The sequence below is a fragment of the Musa acuminata genome, chromosome BXJ1-9 (assembly GCF_036884655.1).
Source record: "Musa acuminata AAA Group cultivar baxijiao chromosome BXJ1-9, Cavendish_Baxijiao_AAA, whole genome shotgun sequence".
In the NCBI taxonomy this organism is placed as follows: domain Eukaryota; kingdom Viridiplantae; phylum Streptophyta; class Magnoliopsida; order Zingiberales; family Musaceae; genus Musa; species Musa acuminata.
The window spans coordinates 738,452-757,276 of record NC_088335.1 but is presented as its reverse complement, the minus strand read 5'-3'; the positions used below and the strand labels follow the sequence as shown (position 1 = coordinate 757,276).

The window sequence follows — 18,825 nt, the reverse complement described above, 5'->3', positions numbered from 1 at the left end:
CACTGATTTCCGGGCCAAGCCTTATCCAGCCCACCAAACAGCATCTGTTACCTCCTCGAGAACACGACGAGCTTGTAGTACCACTTACGTGGCGATAAACCATTGGAATTCGGTTTTAAGAACAGTGAACGGGGGCAAGACACAAGTGCGTGTATTCGACCGTCACCTTTGAAATTTGTGCAACATCAGTGGCTAAACTTGGGACGGAACAGAAAACCAACGTTAACCTCTGCCTCGATTCCATCGGACCGCTGTTCCTCTTCCCTTTTACCCCACTCCCCTCTATATGCCACTTCTCTGAGGTAAATGCTCTCTGTTGCTCCCCGCCGAAGTCCATGGCGATCGATCACCCTCACCGCCGTACGCGGCTTTCCGCCTTACTCTTAGTCGCGCTGTGGTCGCTGGCGGAGTCCAAGTATATCGCCTACAACACCACGCAACGGATCGTCGCTGACAAGCTCAACGTCCACATCGTAGCGCACACCCACGACGACGTCGGGTGGCTCAAGACCGTGGATCAGTACTACGTCGGCTCCAACAACTCTATTCAGGTCCCTTTCTCCTGATTTCTTGCACATTTGAGTGATTTTCGAATGATCCCGGCGTGAAATTTTTTATCCCCGTGTGGTCCGTAGGGAGCATGCGTCCAGAACGTTCTTGATTCGATCATTCCCGCGCTATTGGCGGATAAGAATCGCAGGTTCATCTATGTGGAACAAGTGGGTCGCTATTTCATTGCCTTGGTTCGGTTTTGATTTGGGATTTTGGGGTTCGTGGAAGACTTACGCTCGAAATGAATACAGGCGTTCTTCCAGCGATGGTGGAGGCAGCAGAGCGACGACATAAAGAATACGGTGAAGGAGCTCCTTAGCTCTGGCCAGTTAGAATTCATGTAAAGACTTCTTATTTTTTGTTTCTTTTGGCAGTGTTAATTTGATGTGGATCATTGTTATCGTGAATTCATCAAGGCGTCTCTTTCGTTTTTGCTATTTCCTCTTTTTCTAAATTATGGTGAGTAGTTTTACAAATTAAAATTTCACCTTTTCTCTTTGAAGAAATGGTGGGATGTGCATGCATGATGAGGCTGCAGTCCATTACATTGATATGATTGATCAGACAACCCTTGGGCACCGATTTATCAAGCAGGAATTTGGTATAATACCTAGGATCGGTTGGCAGATTGATCCCTTTGGACATTCTGCCGTACAAGCTTACTTGCTTTCTGCAGAGGTAACATTTTGTGATTGACATCCATATCTAGCTTTCTGCTTTACTTACATGGATATGGTCCATCCGTGTTAATGTTTTTTTCACCCTTGTGGTGACTGATGAACTCAAGCTAAGATAACTTCTCTTCCAGTATTACTTATCTGTTATAAGTTCTTCATATATTGCTATGATGCATATATGCTATTTGTTTCTAGCTTTGAATAACAGTTGTTTCCAATATTAACTATAGCCAAGATTGTGATGGCAGAGCATGTGAAATTCAAAGTGATGTCTATTTTTTCTGTTTGTATGGTTTATAAATTGGTAGAAGCTTGATGCTTTTCTATGGTTAATAAAAAGATTTATTACAGAAATAATACTGATAGATATCGTTCCTGATTCTTTGGATAAAAGGAAGAACATTGATTAAATAACTAGTATGATAACTCCTACTCAAGCTTCTCACTATGCTTCAATACTAGATCAACTCTGATACCAATTATCAGACCCTTGCTTGATGGGATACCCTTGCTTGATGGGATCTGATAATTGGTATCAGAGTCGACAACGATTAATAATAACTTGATTATTAGTTAATAACAACCGATTTGTGCTCAACGAATTTGTCATTATTGGTTAATAACAATTAATAATACCAATTATCGGTTGTTATTACTATTCTCACTAATTAATAATGAACTCGTCTTTTGTAAGTGCATTCTCCAATGTCATCATCTAAAATATGACAAGCATTATATCATTTCTTTATATGAAGAATCAAGAATGTTGATATGTCTATCAATTTAAAGTCGTGCTATCCTATCTAAATGATATGTTATTATATATAAAATAAAAGCTATAGTCTTTTTTCATTTCAGACCCTTGCATGATATTTTTCTTTGAAGAGGCTTTAATAAATTGCAGGTTGGATTTGATGCTCTTTATTTTTTTCGGATTGATTACCAAGATCTGGCAAAGCGAAAAGACCTGAAGAGTCTTGAGGTTATATGGCGGGCTTCTAAGTCCCGTGGCTTGTCTGCGGATGTGAGTCTATTTTATTCTTGCACCTGATTATTTCATTATTCTGTTTCTCCTTCGTACCTTATTATGTTTCTTTGTTTAGATTTTCACTGGTATATTCCCGAAGAACTATGAACCTCCCCCAGGTGGCTTTTACTTTGAAGTAAACGATGATTCTCCTGTAATTCAGGTAATTTGTTTGAATGGTATTTAAGTGTCTCGGTGTTTTTAGAGTATCTGATTATTGTATTTCTTTCTAATGAAGGATGACCCTCTTTTGTTTGATTACAATGTTCAAGAGCGTGTTGATGATTTTGTTGCTGCAGCTCTATCACAGGTAGTGTTATCAGCTTGGTGGTTCCATACTTTCTTTATTTCTTCTCTAACCTTTTTTTTTGAAGTTCCTTAGGATAACCAGAACTTAATTTGCTGCACTATTTGAAGTACATAACTATATGCAGACACCAATTCATGGCTAGTCCAGTTATGATTATGTGTCTATTTGTTATGTGAAACAGGTTTGCTAATTGAAAATTCAAAATTGAGGTACTAAGATTTGTCTGCCATTGCAGAACCTCAAACTCAAAATTTTTGGTTTTCTGTCATATTTGATCACCTGGATATTTTGATATTTCAGGACAGTTCAAGATACTCCTTAAACACACTAATGCACTTTGTACCATATCTGTATTCACACATCTGTCATAAAGAAGATATAACACAACATTTTCATGAGCTTTTTTTTTAAAATGATATAATCTGTCAAATTAATTGTTGACTATATCCACAAAATCTTGAATGCCTATACTATCATTTTATGATGTGTGCTAAATTTTAGTTCCCATGCCCTTTGTATAATTGACATATTAATACGCCATCCCATTTTATTTATATGAAACTCTGACATAGAAGCCATGTCATGTAGTTTAAAATAGTTTGTTATTTTCTGGTTGTGAATACAAATCATATTTTATCAGTTTTCATTACTTACAACTCGTGGTAAATTCCATCTCTTTTTTCAAACAATCTACAATACCTCCATCAGATGCACAAGTCAAGGAGCTTAATTTAGATTTTTTGCTATAAAGTTTACGTTGTGTTCGTTATCAAGATTTATTGTAATCTTCACTAACAATGTAGTAAACAATTTCTATGGCCTATCATATTTTACATGCTAGCAATATATAGTTGCAGGAAATTATTAGTTAAATGACAACTAATAACGTGTATTTTCACGTTTACATGCACGTCTGAATGTGTAAACAAGAGTGTCTTTGATCAAATTCATTGTTAAATTGATGGTTCGTCTAGACTCTAGACCCCTCAGATATATGAAACTTATGCTATAGGCTAAGGAATGTTGCAATTTTCAACCACTTCTTTTTCTTAGCTAGGTAGCAATATTCAGATATTGTATGCTCTGCATTTTCTTGTCCAATGATTGTTGTGATACAGTATTTTGCTGTGCCATGTCATGCTCTGGTTAGTACGTTCCACCATAGTACATTATGCACGTGTAGGTATTTTACACACTAACTTATATGTGTTACCTATACTTGCATGAGATATTGTAGGTAGTATCATGTACAATTTAACTCGTCTCAGGAAGCAAGCTATTAAAAGGTTTGTTTTATATTTTCAGGCAAACATTACCAGAGCAAATCATATAATGTTTACCATGGGGACAGATTTCAAGTACCAATATGCAAACTCATGGTTTAGGCAGTTGGATAAATTTATTCATTATGTCAACAAGGTATTTTTTTCTGATATTATAAAGAAAATGGCTTGTTGAGTTGTAATTTCTTTAGATATTGCTATTTAGAAAAAAAATCATTTATTACATTCTTTCCTTTTGTGATTATTCCTTTTTATATATTATGAGATGTCATGATCTAATGTTTCTATTCACTAGTGTGTAATGAAAGAGTTATTAGACCTTGGTTGCCTATGTTTATTCTTGACCATAGCCATGAAATGTACAATTATTTTTATAATTGTATCAACTAGTGTGTATCATCTATGTTTATTTCTATATTATATTTTAATCACCAATATACCCTTTAAGGGCTTAATTTTGCCCTATTTTCATATTTTATGTTTAAAATCCTAGACCCACTCATTTATGAAACTGATATGTAAAAAAAGTCAAATATTATTTGTCGTATACTGTTCATTAACTTAAACTGGGTCTAGATGGTGGGTTTTGTATTCTTTCTCTGCAACAACAATAAAGCTGTAAGTCCCAACTATTTTTGGTCAGCTACATTAATCTTTTTTCACTATTGAGATCTGTAAAAGGTAATATGTTTAGTTAAGTTCAAAGTACTTAAATCTTTATTTATAGTTTCTATTAAAGTTTTCTAAAATCTTTTTCGTCCTCGTCTCTTACCATTATCATTAATCATTTCATCTCTTTTGATTTTTGCATTCGAAGGTCTTATTAGCACATGCCCATATCATTTTTAATGATTTTCTCTCATATTATCCTCTATTAAAATGATACTTGAATGTTCATGAATAAAAGTACCACTCTTTCCTATTAACTCCATACATCTATCTCAATATTCTTATCTTGGCAATGCAAACTTTTTGTATGTATTATTTTTTAACTGTCCAATACTCAGATCCATAAAGCATTGTTGGTCTCATAACTGTCTTAGAAAATTTTCATTTTAATTTTAAAGGCATCCAATGATCACACAAGACTCCTAATGTCCCGTGCCATTTTAATCATCCTGTTTTTACTTTATGAATAATATCTATATCAATCTCTTCATTTTATTGAATAATTGATCTAAGATATATAAAACTTTTACTTAAAGGGACTTTTTGTCTATCCAACGTAACTATATTCTCTTGTTTATTCTTAGAATTACTAAAATTGCATCTCATATATTCACATATTTAATTTAAAATCTTTAGTTTCTGAGGATTACCTCTATAGCTCAAGTTTATAATTAATTTCACTAAGCCTCTCATCAACTAAGATAATATAATCACTATAGGAAACTAACTATACACAGTCCCTATAGTTCTAATACGAGTAGCTACATTGTCATACATATCTTTAATAACATTAATATAATTAATGGATATACCTTTGTTTTCTAAAACCCAACATAATAGATCTCTAGGTATCTTATCATAGGCTTTCTCTAAGTCAATAAAAATCATATACAAATCTATCTGTTTCTCCCAATACTTTTTTATTAATAACTTTAATAAATAAATATCTTTTATGGTTGATCTTCCAGGCATAAACCCAATTATATTTTCAGAGATATTTGTTTCAAGCCTTATCCTACTTTCAATAACTCTTTCCTAAAGTTTCATCATATGGCTCATGATTTTAATTCCTCTATAATTTGAATAATTTTATATGTCATCCGTATTCTTGTAAATTGATACTAAAGAACTTTCTCCATTCATCAGACATCTTTTTATATCCTTCTCTCTCTCTTTAAAAAATGTGAGACACATTAGTTGAGCTTTTTTTCTCCATGTTTTAGGATGGGCGGGTTAATGCCTTGTATTCTACACCTTCCATCTATACTGATGCAAAATATGCGTTGGAGGAGTCTTGGCCTCTGAAGACTGGTGACTTCTTTCCGTGAGTGAAATGCTTGAAAATCGTGGAAATGTTATCAATTGTCTCATATAGTTTTTCTTTTATGTGACAAATTCATTCCTATCCATTCAGTTATGCAGATAATCCAAACGCATACTGGACTGGATACTTCACCAGTAGGCCAGCCATAAAAGGTTATGTGAGAATGATGAGTGCTTATTATCTGGTATGTAGAACACCTTAAGTTTCGTTTTGTATTCTACATGTAGCCATTTCAAATTTTTGCTCTGCTGATGAGAACATGCCTAACTTTGTGGTAATATAATCAGGCTGCTAGGCAATTAGAATTTTTCACAGAAAGAAATAGTTCAGGCTACACTACTGACAGTCTAGCTGATGCTCTAGCTATTGCTCAACATCATGATGCAGTCACTGGAACAGAGAAGCAGCATGTAGCAAATGATTATGCAAAGCGACTCTCTATAGGCTATTCAGAGGTTACAACATCAACTCATGTTAATGCAGTCTGTTAGTAATTATAAGATGGGAAATTTTTTGATATTAATGGTACTTACAGGCTGAAAAGCTAGTTGGTGCTTCTCTCACTTGCTTAACTGAGCCAATATCAAGTCCTGGTTGTTACAACACGACAACAAAGTTTGAACAGGTAAACTTCTTTTATTCTTGCTAGGTGATTCCAATTGTTCATGCTACTAATCCTCTTAAGTCTTATCTTTCTGCATATGTGCGTCTCATTTAGATTTTATTAGAATGCTCGGGCCGTTGACTATAAAACAATGTCAGATATGGCAAATGAACATTACTTTCCTTCAAAATTTTAGCTCTAGATAGTTATGGTGGACTAAATACATAATTCTCAAATTTATTCATTGAAGTTCTAAACATCGGCATGCAAGCTATGTTCACTACTACATTAAGAGTATTTACGTTAGTAATCACACAATTAGCCTGCTATTGTGATTTTTCATCTACGTTAGACATACTATGATGTTGGTTCTGAATAAGAGAATAACAAAGCACATGAATTACTGTAAATCCTGTGGCTGTTTCACTACCTATATAGTTTATTGTTCCAGAGCTATCTTTTTCAGTAACTATGTAGTTTATTTCACTAAATCAGCAGAATTGATGCACTTATGTAGTATATGCTTAAGAAAAGCATTTTTTTACATGTCCCTCCACCATGAAACAGTACAAAAATAAATTGTAGGGTCATTTTCACAATTTGTTCAAGAAAATATTCAAGGGATATTCTTTTTCTCTTCTTTTCAGTGTCCTCTTCTGAATATAAGTTATTGCCCACCATCTGAAGTAGATTTGTCTCTTGGAAAAAAAATGGTAAGTTCTAATATCAAATATTTTTCTATGATATTTCTTCTGGTTATGTCTTATGGAAAAATCTTTTTTTTTGGGGGTTCATGTGTAATCCATAAATCTATTATTTTTAGATTGTTCTTGTCTACAATTCTCTTGGATGGAAGCGGAATGACATTATTCGTATACCTGTAAGTAAATATTCTTCCCTATTACTCATCCTTAACTGATGTATTTCTTTATTTTTCTAGTCATTTCCAAGTCTACTAGAATCTTTTAGAGAGATGAAGCTTCAGATTTGGATTGAATTTCTTAGTTCATACATTAGCATGCCAGTGCAACCTTGCCTACATCAGTTTTGATTATATATGTTCCTTGTACTATTTATCACTTTTGCCTGTAAGGAAATTGTTGACCCATACATCACCATATATCGATTTTACCAATATATCGATTTCTCATAACAGAAAAAGACAATGTCATACTGGGTGCAGATGATCTACTTTGTTCCTTTTCTTCAAAACACCATGTAAGAACTGGGACTAAATGGATTCTGTCCTAGGAAATTGCAAGGAAGGTATTGCAACATCTCTTGAATTTTAAGAAACTTATACGTAATTGTACTTGTTGCAGGTGATTAGCGAATCTATTGTTCATGATTCTGACGGAAACGAGATTGAGTCTCAGCTTTTGCCTTTAGCAGATGCTACAATCAACTTACGAAGTCACCATGTCAAGGCATACTTAGGCATTTCTCCAAGTATCACACCCAAATTTTGGCTTATTTTTGCAGTATCAGTACCGCCTCTTGGTTTTAATACATACTTTGTTTCAAGTACAAAAGGAAAAGGTAAAGATATCTATTTGCGAAGTTATTTTTATATTTATAGAATACCGTACCTTACCGTTGTACCGATCAACTATCGGTATGATACATACTGAGGTATACCGAGCTGTACCGAGTATATTGACACATGGTACACTAAGGTATACCGATGTAACTCCCGTACCGGTTCTCTATTGGACCGGCACATACCACCTATACCGAGCGGTACAGTACGGTATTGCAAACCATGATTTATACACATTTTAGAGACATGAAATGTATCTGAACTATCTGCTGAAAAAGGTGCAGGTTCAGTTGCTTCAGTATCAACCTTTTACTCATCAGAAGAAAGTAAGAGCAGCAACATTGAAGTTGGAAAAGGAAAATTAAAGCTTCTGTATAATGTGAAAGATGGAACACTCACTCATTACTTGAATAGCAGAAGCTTGGTATGTTTGATGGTAGAAGATGGGTGTTTTATCGATATTTTTATGGTTATTTATTTTCTCTCTTAGTTTTTGAGGTGCTACTAACTGTCATATTGCAGTACAAGTTCGCTTTTAGATCTGATATTTGAAATTTGACACGGAAAATCTTGATACTGTTCTTGTAGCTTTCCAAGCTTATGGTTGTGTTGTGAATATGCAGTAGCATTTGATTTTTATTTCTCTGTAAAGCTTTCCATGTCCCTAATTGGTGGTCTGTTTTCAAGGTAAAAGCAAGTATGGAACAGACATACAGTTACTATGCTGGTGACAGTGGAAGCGGTAGTGATCCTCAGGTACAAATCCTTGCTTCAAGTTATAAGTTCTTTCTCATATAAATTTGTGATGTTTAATTTATAACCATGGCTAACATTATGGATAAGTTTCTCAAGAAACTTGTTTTAATTGTTGAAGGCTTCTGGAGCATACATATTTCGCCCAAATGGTACATTTCCCATAAAGCCTGAGAAGAAGGTACTTATTTCTTTTTAGATAATTTGAATTATCCCATGTATCAAGAGTTTATCAATGTAGTAAATGTCTCCTAAATATTCATATTATTATCTTATTTCTCAAGACACCAACCACAATTGTTCGAGGATCTATACTAGATGAAGTGCATCAGCAGATCAATCCATGGATATATCAGGTAACAATTTTTAAAATTTTGGTGAATCCTATTGTAATAATTAGTACAAGAACTACATTAGATATCTATGCTGGGTGTATCTATACATACCTGCATCTCTACTGTTTATTGAAACTTCTATACTTGTGGGTCATAGAAAGCCTTATCAGCCAAACCATTTTTAACACACACACACACACATGTATGTATTTTTTTTGCTTTTTATGTAGCAGCTTGGTATAAAAAATAATATACTTGATAAATAAGAAAAATTCACTTGCGGCATTTGGATGGTGTGCTAACTTGCTGACTCTACCTAATGGCATTTAAATTCTTTGGAGTGGATAGGCACCTTGAAATCATACCGAATGTTCTTGAAGTTGATTTGGATATTTTCAAAATTTGAATTGTGTAGACATCTATAAAGAGGTCAATTAAGCTGCCGGCTTGCTAATCTTGGAAGGAACCAAATGATGAATTGTAACTGAAGGACTCATATCCATTACAACTTTCGACTATTTGGAGTTGCCTTTTGTAATGGGCTTTTAAATTAATTATATTCTCTTTTGGGTAAAGAAAACTGAATTCCTGTCTCTATTTTATTTTTTTGCTTTTTCTGTACCAGGGATCCTTTTATCTTTCTGTCCAAAAATCCCAGTTCTCCTATTATCATGACTGCTAACCTTAACATTACATATATGCACTGAGCAAGATTTCATAAAAATAAAAAACAAGACACTGGCATAAGTCCTCTCTGAAACAATTGTAATCTGTGCACTTTTAGTGGACTTAGATGAACCATATAATGCATGCAACATCCTGTAGTCATGTATCTGACTGAATTCTCTCCAATTTGCACTCCTCTGGATTCAAATATCATCTGTTCTGCATTTTTGTTTCCCATATCAGATAATTGAGAATCATGTGAATTTACAGTAGTTCAGCTTTTCAAACTACATAGTCAAAACTGAATTAGAGATAACATGGGAACATAAGATAGGCAATAACAAAATTAAGACTCATTATGCTTGAATGGCATGCTTATCATGTTTCCACACAAGTCTTTCTATGCACCCTATATGTATTGGAATTAAATAAGAATCTTAAAGTTCTATGGTTCCGTGAAGTAGACATAGTTACCATGTTTCCACAGAAATTTTTGTATATTTTCTGTACACGAATGGAATTAACAAGAGTTTCAGGAAAGGCTAAACAGTTTAGGGATGCTGACCAACACAAATTTCACTACTCAACTAGTAAATATGGTATCTCTATCTGCAGGTTTCCAGGGTTTACAAGGACAAGGAGCATGCAGAAGTGGAATTTACAGTAAAGAATTTTTTATTAGAGCTTTTAGGGTTCCTATGTTTTACACAATTAATACCTTACCTAGTGCTCATGCTGGTTGTTACTAATGAAGATCTTACACTGATATATGGTCATGTTAGGTCGGGCCAATACCAGTTGATGATGAAATTGGGAAGGAAATAGTGACTAAAATCACAACAGGCATGGCGACGAATAAAACATTCTACACAGATTCCAATGGACGCGATTTTATTAAAAGGGTATTTGTGCTACATAATTTACTATATTTTTCAAGTGTTACCAAAGAATTACATTATATTGGCATGTTAAACTTTGGCTTGAAGTTGACTGATGTTTAATATGTTTATTTCTTCATATTTGCACTTCCAGTGAAATGTGTATATGATTCATTCAGAGTAAATGAGAAACAACCAATAAAAGTTACTTTCATATATTGATGGCACATGAGAAGTCTTGGGATGCCTTGAAAATATGCAATTGTATGTTCTTATAATTTATCACTTTCTATTTGATTTGATTTTTCTCAACTGGAAGAAATAGAAGCACATCTCGGACTAGCTGGTCATTGACAGATGCAATTAAATATACGAGCATATGTAGAGGTCTTTTTTTATAACCATTCAGACTCTTTTAATTTTATTTATCTGAAATAGTTGTTGCAGGTTTAATGGGGCAGCTTATACAAAAAATTGTTTTATGTTATTCATGCTTCATATGCCCTGTAAACTGCCACTACTTTTCATCTTTTTTGGTGTGGTGGAAACTATGGATTCGATTGCCAGAGAGTTTATTGTTATTCCCAGGTTCATAGAATTATAGATCATAAATTTCTTGTGTCAGTGTTACTCTGTGAACCAATGATCAGACAGATCAAGGTTTTAAACTATGGATCAATGTTGTACTAATACATGTATAAGTTTGAACTAGAGAGAAAGAGGGAGAGAAGAGGGGAAGGTTGCTGCAGGACTCTTATTTCTAATTTGAATAAATTTCATTAGTTTAGGGGTATTTTGAATATGTTGTAAGATGCCACATGGCAATATCTCCAATGTTTCTACTTTAGTTCCTTGATCCTTTGGTTGCTTAAGGAAAAGAAAAAGGATGTCAATGAGGAAAAACATGTGAGAAATCAAAACTTGGTTTGATTGAAAATTACAAATCTTGATTAAAGATTTCACTTGTACAAGATGTTTCCATCATCCTTTGTAGATAAAAATCTACAAACTAAATCTATCATTAAAAAGAAGAATGGTCTCCAAAACAAATGTATCAAGGACTTGACACTCTCACCAAGGCATGGGCTAGGAAGGGTGAATCTGTGTTCAGTATTGGTCACCGGTTCCATGCCGGTCCATGATTGGACTGGTATGGGTTTGGTCTGCCTCGTGTACCATGTGTTCAGCATACCACAATATTGTTGGGGAAGGGAAAAGTTGGGAGGAAGAAGGAAGAGGAAGTGATGTATTGGAGCGAGGAGCATACAGTCAGCAGCATGCAGGCGACGATGGGTGGAGAGCAGACACAAAATTCCTCGCAAGGAGTCGCATTGCAAACCCTGGTTAAGGTTGTAAGAAAAATTATATATATATATATATACACACACACACACACACCTGTTGCTGGTTGATGGTCAGACTGATAGATACTGGATGAATCATACCAAACTGGTTGGTTTTGCAATCGATGATCTTAAGCTGTAAGAGGATATTTTCGTGACTTGAGCCTTAGTAATCCAGGTCACAGAACGACAACCTTACCTTGGTCATTAGCAATGCTTTTTTAAAGTGTTTATTCACTGCTTTCATGGCTTATCCAGTTCTTGTTCCGGTGTGTTGTTTATAACCTCCATAGTAGAATTTATGATAGCAGCATTCATGAGAAGAGGCTTTCTCACTGTATTAGAATCTTACATCATCTGCAGGTCCGAGATTACAGATCAGATCTGGAGTTACAAGTTAACCAACCTGTTGCCGGAAACTATTACCCTGTAGGTTTATGGTTCAGATGAACACTCCTTTCCTTTTTATTTTTCTTCCGAAACTTAAATGAGGTGTCTAATAGATGTTCTTTTCATGTAAATAGAGTTATTCTATGAGGATAAAAGTAAAAAAAGATGAGTGGAAACTGGGTAGCATATTATATATTATTATCTTTAAATGGACAGGCTTTATATTCATATTGTGCTATTTCAGATCAATCTTGGAATTTACATGCAAGATGATAGCACAGAATTCTCAGTACTGGTTGATCGTTCTGTTGGTGGTTCTAGCATACTGGATGGACAAATTGAGCTTATGCTTCATAGGTAAGTTAACATAAGATGAACAAAGTACTTCAGTTGAAATCAGACGTGTTTTTTTTATGTGACATTCAATTTATATAACTAGACTGATTTTATGTTTTATTTATTATTGTATATTGTACAGGAGATTGCTCTATGATGATGGTCGAGGTGTTGGGGAGGCACTAAATGAAACAGTTTGTCTCAATGGTGAATGTGCAGGACTAACAGTATGTATATATTGGTTGTTATTTGTGCATGCTTATCATTTTTTAATCAACCTTTTGAACTTATTGATGGCTCTTCGAAGAGAGAAATCTTGATTCAATGACATGGTGGAATACTATGAGATTGGAGTAAATTTGCTTGAATTTGATTTGTAGGAGGAAAATACTCTGTTGTTTTGGTTGAATTTCTTACTAGTGGATATTTTCATAGAATATCTAGTTTCTATTACTTGTTCGGCGTCAGAAACAAACTTTTCGTATCTGCACATACCATCTAAATCAAGGTACTTATGCCAAGTGAAAAGCTTTGCAGGTAATTTACATGGAAGCTTAATGGGTTATCAATTTTGACAGGTTCAAGGTAAATTTTATGTTAAAATTGATCCGCTTGGAGAGGGATCTAGGTGGCGTCGGACGTTTGGCCAGGAGATATATTCTCCTCTCCTTGTAGCATTCTCGATAGAGGTAATACAGCGTCTAGTACCTCGGCTTATAAGTTCGATGCAGGTTCACCATTTTTGTTTTCTCCAGGATGGTGGTAATTGGACAGGATCCCATACTGCAAATTTCTCGGCAATGGATCCCTCCTACAGCTTGCCAGATAATGTTGCACTGATCACTCTTCAGGTATGTGACTTTTCTGCAAAAGATCCTTCCAGAGGCGACCACAGCAAACATTTAATTCTGATAAAATTGAAGCAAAGATGCTTATTGAGTTCTGTATCTGCATGCTTTTTTGTTACATTTTACTTTCTTGTTGTTAATATATTACTAAGCCAACTTGAAGAATATTTCTAAACTACTTGTCTGACAATTCTAAATGATTGCAATTAACCAATGTTACTGGGATCTCAATCTCTAAATTGGGGCAAATTACTAGTGTTTAGTGTTTGGTGCTTGTCATTTTCTGGCACAAAATAAAGTACCTTGCAACCATGTTGGGGATTTTCTGTCAGATATGCACATTGTTGACGTTATCTTACGTAGTACACATTAGACTCTGCCTATTGTAATTGTACATGTGAGATTTGCTCTAACAAATTAATGATTCGACAATTTTCTTCCAATCTCTTTTGGTTATCCATAACATAACTGTTATGAATACCCACATGCAAATGCACATTGTGAAACCGAAATAGTAGCGTCCTTGTTACATTTGAGATTTAGATCAACATGGTATCATCGGTGGTCTGTGATCATTGGAAATCTCCGAAAGCCAAGTCCAGAAGCTGAAATTAAGAGGCTAATTACTTAACAGGACTAGATCATTGTGGTTACTGGTGCTTTTAACATGTTCAGACTGATAGGCGAGTGATCTCCATGTTTTTTTTGTTCTTCTCTTTAATATCTTATTTTTCGAAAATTTAATATGCTGTCAGGCACTTGAAGATGGAAATGTTCTCCTTCGGTTGGCACACCTTTATGAGGTATTATTTCTCTTATTTCCCATTACAATATGTCATTCAAGTAGTGGATTCTTTCTACCTGTACATGGAATTTAGTAGGACTTCCAAGTCAAGTCTATTCCTAATTTGTTTTGTTCATTTGACAATGTAAAGGTGGGAGAGCATAAAGACCTCTCTGCAATGGCCTATGTGGAGCTTAAGAAGATGTTCCCAGTGAGAAAGGTAAAGGAATTCAACTAAACTGATTTTCTAAAGAGCAATTATAACATCATTTCTGTGATTCTGCTATTCCAGATTGGCAACATAATAGAAATGAACCTGTCTGCTAATCAAGAGAAGACTGCAATGGAGAAAAAGAGACTGAAATGGAAGACAGAGGGTACTTCTGGTGTTGAAACCATTGCGAGAGGAGCGCCTGTCGACCCTTCCAAGCTGGTTGTGGAGCTTGCACCAATGGAAGTCCGCACATTCTTGATAAAATTCGATTATATTTCCTTTGCCAAAATTGGTGATCGTTGAAATGTGTAACTCAAACCATCATCGACTTTAATGTAGACCCATGTTGCTAATAATGCCGAGCCTTAGAGCATAATCTTATTTCACTAGCTTTTCACCAAATGTAACATGCTCTGGGTTCGTCCTGTCCCATATATGTTCTAGCACTTTTCTAGTCGAAAGTAATTTGTTCGATCGGGATTGTAACTGTCTTTTGAGTTTCTGAAGATAAAATAAGGGGTTGTACTTTTCCTGCTAATATTTCTGTATATAATTTCTGTAATTTGATTGATTTTGTTGTTTACTAATGAGCTTTTTCTTCCGATTGCCGGTTTATCGTCTTGAGAAGACCATCCAGGAGGAAAGGATTGGACCAGAAGTGATGTTAACTTCAATTGATGAGGTTGACTCTCTTATGTTTGCTCCTCGGGGAGTTTATGGCGAAGCACATTCTATCATATTTTATTTTTTTAGTTTATTTATTTTTATAAGAGGTTTGACAGAATAATATTTTAGATAGCGATGGCATTTTGAGGTGAGAGTGAGGGAAAAACTGTTGCACCTTCACACAAACAAAAAGTCGTACGGTGGTTGGAGTCAGCTCGGTGGGTGGAAATGAGTGAGCAGAAACAGATCTTTGTTCTGTCGGGACAGAGCAACATGGCCGGCAGAGGCGGCGTCAGACACCACCGGTGGGACGGAGTCGTCCCTCCGGAGTGTCGTCCCAACCCTTCCATTCTTCGCTTCTCAGCCCGATGCCACTGGGAGGAAGCCCACGATCCTCTCCACTGCGACATCGACACCGCCAAGATCTGCGGCGTCGGCCCGGGCATGGCCTTTGCCAACGCCCTCCTCCCCCGCCTCTCGGACGGGGCCGTCCTGGGGCTGGTACCGTGCGCCATCGGCGGCACCGCCATAAAAGAGTGGGAGCGGGGATCGCGGCTCTACGAGGAGATGGTGCGAAGGGCTAGGAAGGCGGCCGAGCTCGGCGGTGGCGGGGAGATCAAGGCGGTGCTTTGGTACCAGGGGGAGAGCGACACGACGTCGCATGGTGCTGCGGAAGCGTACGCGGCCAACATAGAGAAGCTTATACGGGATGTCCGATTGGATCTCTCTCTGCCTTCTCTGCCGTTCATCCAGGCAAGTCTGCTTCCAATTATAACTTCTTTTCTTTTCCTTTCTGCGATGCTTGTCTTCTGTTTCCATGCTGCAAGACCCTGCCTTGGCTTTGGCTTATTTTTCGTTCCGTAGGTGGTGTGAATATGAGCGTAGAGCAACCAGCAGATAGGAATCTGATCCACGGAACCACTGATCGTCTAGATAGACATGATGCTAATTAACCTAACTGGTATGGATTTTGACGATCGATAGCAAGATCCATGGTCGAATCCACCACTTTTCATTATTCATATCCAATTAGCCAAACAGACCAGCATTTAAAGGGCAACTCTGCAGAAATGCCTCGTGTTTGGGTTCTACTGAACATAAACATGATATTCCTTTACTCTACCTTTTAGTATTCTCTTCTATGTGGGAATGTGGTGGAAACATGACTGAGACAATGATCATTTCTTCCTGGCATATATACTGAAGGGATCAAGCAGTATCTTTGAAATATGAAACTATTTGTTAGTCCTAGGTTGTGCTCTAGTTATTGCTCACTCTAATGTAAGCACTGGCAGAACAAATATTGTGGAGGGCGTGAAGGGATGAGAAAAACTTTTCTATGATAAGAAAATTGGGCAAAAGGAGGATGATCCTCTTAATAAGACGAAGAATTCACATATCGCTATCTTAGCCATAAAGAGAGTGAAGGGCAGGGGAACTTGTTAAGGAAGACATGGGTTAGAAGTTGGATGAAATACGCAATATGTGAAGGATAAGATTTACTTGCTCTCAGAGAGTCTGAAAGCTGATATTTTCTTTTCTCCTCCTTCGGTTGGTTGTCATTCTAGCATAAAGGTTGGGTGAGGGGACATTGAACAACCAAAGCCTTTTATGTCACTAATGTGGGACCAAAATGCTGCTTTTATGTGAGACTTCCTCTCTTTTATATCGTGGAGTCTTCTAGGCTGATAAAGGGGTAACTACGCCTTTGGAATTTGCATGTTAATGCAGTTGATTCTGAAAACCTCGGTTTATCCATGGTAAAATAAGAGTGGTAGGTATTGAATTTAGTTGGCCTAAGATAATGGGCCTAGGTTATGTTATTGATCTAGAATAAGTGATTGACCTAGGTGCATATGGAGAGGAATGTGGCTGGTCTTGCTTGAGACTAAAAGGCTAAGGATACACAAAGTTAGAAGAGTATAAGATCGATGAGAGGATTTAGTGAGGAGAATTGTGCAATCCACCAGAATGGAACATCTGTCATTGTAATTGCATCTGAATGTTCTGAATATTCTGCCACTTTTTGTAAGATTTACAAGTAAATAACTTCTGGAAATTTTTAATTTTGAAAAAAAAAATCCTACGATTAACATGGAATTAGTGAGGATGAGTTGAATGAAACGTGTCATTTAACATGAATCTGAAGCAAAATAGAATTGGAACCCTAACTTGATGATGTGAATTCAGCATGCCAAGTTGGATAACAAGAATCAGTACAATGATGAATTTTCTTTTGTAAATATAAGATCGACTGTGGAACCCCTTATCCCACCATTGGATCATCATTAAGTGTGACACCTTAAATTCTAGACCTTTTGACAGCAGTGTGTTCCATGCTTGCTGATTTAGATATGATAATTTGATTTTGCGCATCAGCATGTTTGTCACTCACCTTGTGGGATCAATTCTTTGTTGCATTATTTTCAAGATGTGTGGTTTTGAAATTAGTTTGTCATAATACTTGATTAATACAAGGGTTTACGTCAGCTATTTTAAGTGTCTCTCAGTGGTTTGGACCTTGTATCATAATTGGACATGATTTGGTTGCTCCAAACTCTCTATCTGTAAGTAAAGAATATCCGGCCTAGACAAAACAATGCCTTGCTGTTTCCTGGTATTGGCTTTGGGCTTTTCTTGTGCAGCCTAGGTGGAAAGTGCGAAAAGGGGGAGCCCTAGCCATCAGTGACGGACCACTCCAGAAGAGCTGAGCTAGAATTCTAACCTTGTATCTGGGTGTTGTCAAATTAATGATTTATGGTAGAAACGGTATTTAGTTCTGGTTGTGGCTTTTATCTAAACGGTTTCCTTTTGCGTCCCCAGGTCGCTATCGCATCGGGTGACAAGCATTACATAGAGAAGATAAGAGAGGCTCAACTGGGAATTAGTATGCCCGATGTTCTCAATGTAGATGCTATGGGTTTGCCACTAAATGAAGACAACTTGCATCTCACTACTGAAGCTCAAGTCCTGCTAGGCAACATGCTTGCAGAAGCCTATGCCGAACACTATTTGACGACGATCGATGGCCTCTGAAAGAAGCTTTGAAGGTGTGCTATGCCACAACCATGTTCCACAGAATCGACTCTTCTTGAGATGGCTGAAACTTGGGATCTCTTTTTGATGCAGTTATCATTTGATTGGCACAATAATTATTGCTTTTGATTCAAACGGAAATGTTTGAAATCTTTTGGGCTGTGATTAACTGACTCATTTCTCAGACATTAAATTTATATAGATTGGAATGGTTGCTAAATGAAAGAGAACTACATGAAGATAATCTCATGGTTCGATGCACATCCATCTCTATGGTAGGAAATATAATTGAACTTTAACTTGGTTTCGTTTATCTGATGTACGAACCTTCTTTCTTTTTGAGGGTTAAGCTTTTATTTATTTGTTTATTTCTGAAAGGTGCGATACTCTATTTGTTTCATTACTTTAACAATATTATACGTTTTAAATACTATAATGATAATAGTTAGTTCGAAAAATTAAACTGTAGTTATGTTTATTTAATAATTAAAACCGTGTTAGGTTTTGGATAGAATCATAAAATCATTTGATTTAATTTATATAACACAATAACTTCATTTGTGATATTAAAAAAAATAATGAATTATGAT

At 36.1% G+C, this 18,825-nt stretch overlaps 2 protein-coding genes across 3 annotated transcripts; both read left to right on the top strand.

The window, feature by feature from the left end:
- Positions 1–246: 246 nt before the first annotated feature.
- LOC103996629 (probable alpha-mannosidase At5g13980) lies at positions 247–15,071 on the top strand. Of its 2 annotated transcripts, none has more exons than XM_009417574.3 (29): positions 247–551; positions 636–719; positions 804–892; positions 1,056–1,230; positions 2,134–2,253; positions 2,333–2,419; positions 2,495–2,566; positions 3,872–3,985; positions 5,742–5,842; positions 5,933–6,026; positions 6,130–6,297; positions 6,378–6,467; positions 7,094–7,159; positions 7,270–7,326; positions 7,769–7,985; positions 8,271–8,410; positions 8,674–8,742; positions 8,861–8,920; positions 9,024–9,095; positions 10,356–10,403; positions 10,523–10,642; positions 12,325–12,390; positions 12,596–12,708; positions 12,830–12,914; positions 13,266–13,376; positions 13,443–13,538; positions 14,291–14,338; positions 14,471–14,539; positions 14,612–15,071. In XM_009417574.3, exons 1-29 carry the CDS (start codon positions 336–338, stop codon positions 14,834–14,836), a joined length of 3,072 nt encoding a protein of 1,023 aa, XP_009415849.2. In that variant the 5' UTR covers positions 247–335; the 3' UTR covers positions 14,837–15,071. The 2 variants fall into 2 exon arrangements, with proteins under 2 accessions (XP_009415849.2, XP_009415848.2); XM_009417573.3 differs by having other exon boundaries at positions 8,265–8,410.
- Positions 15,072–15,334: 263 nt separating this feature from the next.
- Positions 15,335–18,460, top strand: LOC135592283 (probable carbohydrate esterase At4g34215). Its single transcript, XM_065081654.1, has 2 exons — positions 15,335–15,952; positions 18,023–18,460. The coding sequence occupies exons 1-2, from the start codon at positions 15,428–15,430 to the stop codon at positions 18,233–18,235; spliced, it is 738 nt and encodes a 245-aa protein (XP_064937726.1). The 5' UTR covers positions 15,335–15,427; the 3' UTR covers positions 18,236–18,460.
- Positions 18,461–18,825: the final 365 nt, after the last annotated feature.

Bases quoted from the DNA above. Each gene is read 5' to 3' on its own strand.
- LOC135592283 (XM_065081654.1), top strand. From the start codon at position 15,428: ATGAGTGAGCAGAAACAGATCTTTGTTCTGTCGGGACAGAGCAACATG. The intron at 15,953-18,022 runs GCAAGTCTGCTT...TTGCGTCCCCAG, and splicing joins CTTCTCTGCCGTTCATCCAG to GTCGCTATCGCATCGGGTGA.
- LOC103996629 (XM_009417573.3), top strand. From the start codon at position 336: ATGGCGATCGATCACCCTCACCGCCGTACGCGGCTTTCCGCCTTACTC. The intron at 6,027-6,129 runs GTATGTAGAACA...TAATATAATCAG, and splicing joins TGATGAGTGCTTATTATCTG to GCTGCTAGGCAATTAGAATT. The intron at 7,327-7,768 runs GTAAGTAAATAT...TACTTGTTGCAG, and splicing joins ATGACATTATTCGTATACCT to GTGATTAGCGAATCTATTGT.